General features: G+C 44.5%; 1 protein-coding gene across 1 annotated transcript in view; it reads left to right on the top strand.

Annotated features, from left to right (window-relative positions):
• FIG4 (FIG4 phosphoinositide 5-phosphatase) overlaps positions 1–7597 on the top strand; it is a 193346-nt gene that overhangs the window by 152768 nt on the left and 32981 nt on the right. Inside the window, exon 22 of the mRNA XM_019520105.1 lies at positions 3903–3992. Within this exon, the coding sequence (XP_019375650.1) occupies positions 3903–3992 (90 nt within the window). The remainder of the gene's footprint in view (positions 1–3902; positions 3993–7597) is intronic.

The raw sequence follows: 7597 nt of genomic DNA, 5'->3' as shown, positions 1-7597 counted from the left end.
GTTCATCTTGGAGCCAACTATGACTCCAAGATCCCTTTCCGCCACTGTGTGCTGCTGAAAAGGTCATCTCCCAGCCTATAAGTGTGTTTGTGGTTCGTTTTACCCAGGTGCAGCACTTTGCACTTGCCTTTGTTGAACTGAATCCTATTTTATTCTGCCCATTTTTCCAACCTGTCCAGATCCACCTGAATCCATTCCCTACACTCTGGTGTGTTACCTTTCCCCATAATTTGATATCATCTGCGAACTTGGACAAGGGTGTGGAAAGCACCCTGTCCAAGTCACTGATGAAGACATTGAATAGCACCAATCCAAGGACTGAGCCTTGTGGGACTCCACTGCTCCCATCTTTTTCAGGTTAATATCGACCTGTTCGTGGCCACTCTCTGGGTGCGACCCGTAAGCCAATTTGCCACCCACCTGACCTTGTAATCATCTACATCACAGCCTGTCACTTTATTTATGAGAACAGAAGGAGATAATGTATCAAAGTCCCTCTTAAAGTCTAGGTAGATAACATCTACCTTGACTCCTGCATCCAAGCATTTTGTGACATGGTAATAAAGAGAAACAAGGTTAGTCAGGTAGGATCTACCTGCAGTGAATCCTTGCTGATTTCCTTTAAGCATTATTTCCCCTGCTGGGCTCCCACAAACGTGATCCTTAATGATTTTTCCCAGAGTTTTCCCAAGGATAGAGGTGAGACTAACTGGCCTATAGTTTCGTGGTTCCTCCCTCCTCCCCTTCTTGAAAATAGGGACCACACTGGCTCTTTCCCAGTCCTCGGAGACCTGACCAGAGCACCACAAGTGCTCAAACAGCTGTGCCAGTGCCTCTGCTATGACACTGGCCAATTCCTTCAGCATCTTTGTATGAAGTTCATCTGGGCTGCTGATTTGAACACATCCAGTCCATCCAAGTGCCCCTTCACTAAGTCTGTGCTAACAGGTGGTGGGCTGGTGTCCCTCCTGTGTCTGTCTATGATCAATTTGGGAGATTTGTCTTGGTCTGTGTCTAGGAATATAGATGCAAAGAACTAATTGAAAAGCTCAGCTTTATCCCCACCTCTCTGTCACCAGTAGCCCTAGTTTGTTCTGTAGGGGTCCTATGCTACCCTGCACCTTCCTTTTGCTCCTTATATACCTGAAGAAGGACTTTTTGATGTCCTTCATTTTTGTCACCAGCCTAAGTTCTAATCTTGCTTTGGCCTTCCTAACTGATGGCCTGCAAGTGCAAGCCAAAGAGGTATAATGTACTTTCCACAGCCTGTATACCTCTTTTTTTTGCCTTTAGGCTTTCCTGGACTTCTCTTTTCAGCCAAGAGTGCTTCTTTGGCACCTTTTCCCCTTTTATGCACAATGGGATCGTCTCCTGCACCCATAGGATCGCTTCCTTGAGGAATGACCACCCTTTCTGGACCCCCATTTCACCAATGCTCTTGAGTTTTAATGCCTCACTAACTATTCTCTAGTTCAGTTCATCCTGTAGCACCAGTTCTGCTTACCAAAAGTAGCCCACTAGGCACTCATGTTCCATGCCTGGCTCCATGCCAGTGAACCAGGCTTATTACCCATTCCTACTATACCATAAAATTCTTTGGAAACCTTAACTAGAACAAGATTGTAAGAAGCAAGGAAAAAGACAGGTCTTCAGCTTGTTTTTTTAAAAGCATGCTCTGGTTTAGATGACTGCACATTTTGTTATGTATATAGGACTGGAGAAATGGATAGAAGTATACAGATGATATTCTTTTGTAAAGACCTGGCATTAGTCATGCATATATAGGACCCTGAAAACAGAAAAAAAAGTTAAAGCCACATAAAAAAAGTATTAATATAATGGAAAAGTACATGATAAAGCATATTGTGTTTTTCTTGCATACAACAAACACCTTTTCCCTCCAAAATGAGTGTGTTTCCTAACGGGAGAAGCTGATTTTCTTACAGGTATAGAAGCACCCTGTTCTAATTCCTGCTCTGCAGGAAGGGTTGCTTTGCTGAGAGAGTCAACTGACTTAATCATAGGGCCTCTCCACATGTGCAGGCATGATCGGATCTAATGTGCGATCCACACAATCACACTTCCTGCTATGCTACACATGCATGGCAGGAGGCATGATTGTGGGATTGTGACCTTATTGCTGGTGTAGGGGGAGCAGGTTTGCATGGCTTGGAGCCCCCTCAGCTGACAGTGCTCCCAGCCATGTGAGTATCTGGTACACTCCCTGGGTTGGCAGATCACACTCCATACACCCCCACAGCTGGGAGATCGCAGCTGCACCCTGTGACTGCTGGGACCCAGCATCCCACAGCTGTGGACGTGGCATCTTGGCAGCTGTGGGGCACTGCTGGGACCCAGAGTATGCAGCTGTCTGGCACTGCCAGGGCTCAGAGTTCCCTTAGCTATGGGACTCCCATCCCTGGCTGTGCTTGGTGCCCTGCTGTGGCTGGGAGCCTGGTCAACTGATGGGGTTCCCAGCCTCAGGAGCATTCCCTGCTACATGTGCAAATTAAAGCATATTAAACCAGCTATCAAGTTATTACGTATTTTCCAGCAATAACTTTATAGCTCATAAAACTTGTTGTGGTGCAGTTGTTAATTTGCACATGTAGTGATCTAAATTAACCTGGTTAATTGCATGATACAGGTAACATGTAGAGGGGGCCATAGAGTCATAAAAAAGTAGGGCTGGAAGAGACCTTCAAAGGTCATCTAGTCCAGCCTCCCACCAGAGACATGATCATGGTCGCCAGCATGGGTATCAGCCCAGCCCCACAAAGGAGAAAAAATTAACCCTCAAGGGAATACAAGTTTCCCTAAGGCGCTCTGCTTCAAAGCACTTTAATCTAATACTTGATTTGACAAGGGTTAATTTTTTGCGCAATTGGCCATTTTAGAAGCACTCTGCAGCCGCTCACTTGTGTGATGTCACACGTGCACATGTTGCATCATGGCTTTCAAGGGCCCGATTGCACAAGAAATGTAACTTGTGTAAGCACCGTAAGTGTACCATCAGATGTGCATTTGAAGCACTTTGAGGGTCATTTCTGAAGCACTTCTTCAACCATGAACATCTATACTCTCACTGAATGTAGTGCTTCAGAGGCACTTGGAAGTGCCTTTAGGTCTGTCCATGGCCTAAAGAACTCAAGTCTGTCATATACGATAAAATTTACTTTGAGTTCCTTTCCACTTTCCCTATGTAGCAACTTGCTTAGTTCATTCATTCATTCATTCATTCATTGCCAGGGGGGATCCCAGCATGTGTTTCTATCTTAAAATCCTTCTTACAAGTTTTGGGAGCCAGGAAGAATCTTCTACTCTGAAAGTATTAATTAAGTAGGAGAAAGACAGACAGCTTTATCTGTGATGTGTCTCCCTTGCTTCACAGACCTGAGGTGGTGGAATCTCCATCCATGGAAGTTTTTGAGGCCCAGCTCGACAAAGCCCTGGCTAGAATGATTTAGTTGGGGATGGTCTTGCTTTGAGCAGGGGGTTGGACTAGATGGCCCCCTGAGGTCCCTTCCAGCCCTAATTTTCTATGATTCTGTCTGCCATCAGGAGGAAATGGAGACTGCCCATGTAAATAGTTGAAGCGGATGAATAGGGCTAGCAGCTTTTTAGAGATCTGCCAGTCGAGAGAGAAATTAAGTTTGGGATCAGATTCACTGCATGCAACTGAAGCCAACTTACCATCTCTTTTCCTGGATTTTTTCAAAAGTTCCCATGCCACCTGCCTTCTTCTGAAGGCTTTAAACATATGCTTTTTCCCCCTTACAATAGGCCAAGATTGATCCATTACTCAGCAAAAGCTTCACTTTTTGCACATCATTTTTATTGACTCATTGAAGTTATTATAAGTAGTTTTCTTACTCTGTCCTCCTGTCCACTGCTGTTCACAGGTTTGTTCAGTTGGGACAGAGTCAGCATAAACAAGACATGATCAGCAATCAGCTTTGTTCAAAACACTCCCTAGATGGGGTTATAAAACTGTAAGTACTGCTTGTTCTTGCCATTCTTATTTTTTTTTCTTTCTGTGGGTCCCTCATCTGACTAAATTCTTCAGTCTAACATCATCCTTGAAAACTTATTGGATAAATTTATAATATGAAAACATCTTGAATGCCACAAATATTTTGTAATTCTTCTACCTTCATTACCTGTACTGAAATGAGGGCTGTGCAAAATTTTGCCAGCCGTTTTGTTTCGATGCTGTTTTGAGTAATTTCAGGCTCAAAACCGGGAAATTGAAATGAAACAGAGAGCTTCAAAACAGCCTCAAAATGAAACTAGGCAAGTTGAAACATTTAGAAATTTTTTAAACATTTTGAGTTTTGAAGCACAAGCTGGGCTTGCCTGCAGGGAAACAGAAACTAAAGTAAGGAGAGGGAGGGGGAAGTGGGGGGAAGGAGTGCTCTCATTGACTGTGTAGCTGGCCAGTGACTGTCATCCTTCCCTGAGGTCCCTTCCAATTCCAGTGCTCTGGGGGAGGGATGGAAAAACTGCATAAAAAGCAGCATTGTTTTGCCTGTCAGCAGCCAGAGGTGCAGGGCCCCAGAACCCAGACTCCCCCTGCACCTATCTCCTTGACAGCTGGCAGGCTTCGTGGCCGCAGCAGGGCCTAGCAGGCCTGCAGTTTTCACCCGTCTTTGCCCTAAGACAGACACAGTCAGTTGCACAAGCACCCATGTCATGAGTTTTGCCTATCAGCAGCCAGAGGTGCAGGGCCCCAGAACCCAGAAGCCCCTGCACCTATCTTTGAAAGCTGGCAGGTTTTGTGGCCTCAGCAGGAGCTAGCATGCCTGCAGTTTTCACCCTGCTGCGCCTTAACATACACACAGTATCACCCATACCACAAGTTTTGCTTGTCCACAGCTTGAGGTGCAGTTTCCCCCAAACCCCTGCACCTATCTCCTTGAAACTTGGCAGGCTTTGTGGCCTCAGCAAAGGTTAGCATGCCTGCAGTTTTGACCCTGTTGTAGCTTAACACATACACATGACATGAGTTTGGTTTCAAGACTTTGAGGTGCAATTTCCCCCAAACCCCTGCACCTATCTCCTTGAAACTTGGCAGGCTTCATGCCCTCAGAAGGGACTATCATTCCTGCAAATCAGACCAGAAATGACAAAGATATAGGCTGTTTTGAGCTTCCCCATTATAGCCTATGGGGGAAACTGTTTTGACGAAACAAAATGGAACAGCGGTTTCGATTCAAAACAAAAACGCTGTTCCGTCGAAATGCAAGTCGAAACGGAACGGTGCCATTTCGCACAGCCCTACTGAACACAAGGTTCAAACACTAAATATAGTGGCAACCTATATAAATACTCCATCAGATGCGCAAGCTGTTTGTTTTCCTCTGAAGTAGGCAACACATTTATACCTTTTCTGTCAGTAAAATCTCATTGCATTTCACTGTGAAAGGGAATTATTTAAATTATGAAAATAAAACAAGATGTGCCCTTCCAAGGCTCTGATTAAGTTTTCAAATGAAAATTTGTTTCAAATATATTCTTTTTATGGTAAGAAAATCTAGTGTTACTACTCACTATAATGTTTGAATATTTTAAGCTACTAATTGAAAGTAAATTAAGCCCTTCCAGCTTGTCTCATTGCTTGCCCGCATCTTGTGAACCCCTTCATCATTTGCCTCTACTTTGATGCATAACTCCTTTAACTCACAGTGCAAATGGCTACTGAGAATAACTTCCAGGTACTTTTGTTTTACAGTGCTGGTCCATTGTGCTAGCTATCTTCGGGCTTGTGTGCAAGGGATTTTCTATTAGTTTACTCTGTCTTTTGGCTTCCTGTGGTTAAGGACAATAATTAGGTAGTAGCCTTAAACCAGTGTGGGCCCAGTGTAGCAAACTTGCATTTTCTATGTATTATAAGAAAATAATAGGATAAGGAAAATAGTCAGAGGTTGTTAATCTTCACAAGTTATACCTTGACGGGCATAGGCAAATTAATAGAAACCAATGGGAAAAATATGGAATCCTACTTGTAAAGTTAATGTTGGAATTATGTTGGAAGCTTGATTGTAAAATTTTGCAGTGTCGTGCCACCCATTTCACTTGCCCCATTTGTAAAATAGGATGCAGCACCTCTCATCTGAGTGAAAAGCCTTTCTTATATTGAGGTCAAAAAACAGAGCTTGCTTTTGAATGTAAGTGTCTAAACTGTGCAGTAGCCTACTTGCTGGCAGCAGGATTTTAATATAAAGTTGTTTGTCCAAATTATATTCAGTTTTGTTTTATGCTGGTAGTGTAGTTGTAACCAGTAAACTAGTCAGTTTATTAAATAACTTTATCATAATCATCATTATATTTTGTAGTTATACATGACATGACATGGTATTGTTGTACACTTTAACTACTTTTTTAGGTTGGGAGTAAAAAAAAACTTGACGAAAGCATTTTATTTAATATATTCTAGGAGACCTGCAAAAGAAAAAAAAAGGTACAAGTCTGTGTATAGAAATGAGTCTTTAAAATATATTATTCATTAAAAGTACAGTGGTTGCAAATGGTAAGTTTTGCTCCTAATAAAATTTGAGATGGCAAATGACATTTGGAAAATAAGGACATTTGTTAAAAATTAAAGTAGCTACAACCGTTCTATTGCAGTATTGCTGCCATAAGCATTAAAAATTGAGTTAGCTGCCCATCTCCCCAAATGCAGTGCTGGCATAAAAATCATGAGATTTTTCAAAATAGTGTATCTTTGGATTTTTTATTTTCTGCTTTTATGTTGTTTAGAAGTCCATTCCTCAGTGAAATATAATGTCTTTGTACATTCGACAGTGAGAATGAAAGCAGCTAGGGAGAAGTTAAGAATATTTTTCAAACATTGGCTTTCTTAAGTCAAATTATACCGTATTTACTTGAAATTGAGACGAGGTTTATTTCCCCCCCCCCCCCAGTCATCCTTAGGTGGGAGGGGGGACAGACACTTACCTTGGACTCAAACCTGGGGCAGGTAGGGGCTCAGCTCTGGCTTTGCCCCCAGGGCAAAATGGCTTGTTTGATCTGGGAGGGGGCATGTGACTTGGGGAGTGCAGGGGAGAGCGCTGGGGGAGGGGGGACCTACAGCCTGGCCCCCTCGCCACCCCCTGCCTGCTGTACCTGTGCTTACCCCCACACACGCACACACTCCTGCTCCCCACTGCAGCCTGTCTTCCCCCCACCACCTGCTGCTCCTTTCTTCTCCCCTCCTTCCCCCCTCTGACCTTCTACTCCAGCTCTGTTCCCTCCAGCCCCAATCTGGTCTGACCGGGAGCTGCTGCCACTTCTTCCCTGGGCTGGGGCTGGGCCAAGACAGTGCTACTGTTGACTGCCCTGGAGGAGCAGAGCTGCAGCAGAAGGTAAGGGGGGAGGTGGATGGGCAAGGGGTCGGGGGACAGGCAGCAGGTGACGGGCACAGGCACTGGGTAGATGGGGAGCAGGAAGTGGGGAGGCAGGCCGCAGGATGGAATGAGAGCTGTTGGAGGCAGGGGGAGCTGAGCAGTACCCCAAGTCTCTGCAGCAGCAGCAGCAGCAGGAGAACCCCTGCCGGGAAGCTGTGCATGCTGGTCAGGACTAAGGCAGTGCCATAGGC

Source organism: Gavialis gangeticus, unplaced genomic scaffold (assembly GCF_001723915.1).
Source record: "Gavialis gangeticus isolate Ggan-Ray unplaced genomic scaffold, GavGan_comp1, whole genome shotgun sequence".
NCBI classification, from domain to species: domain Eukaryota; kingdom Metazoa; phylum Chordata; order Crocodylia; family Gavialidae; genus Gavialis; species Gavialis gangeticus.
This window is presented reverse-complemented; position numbering and strand designations above follow the sequence as displayed.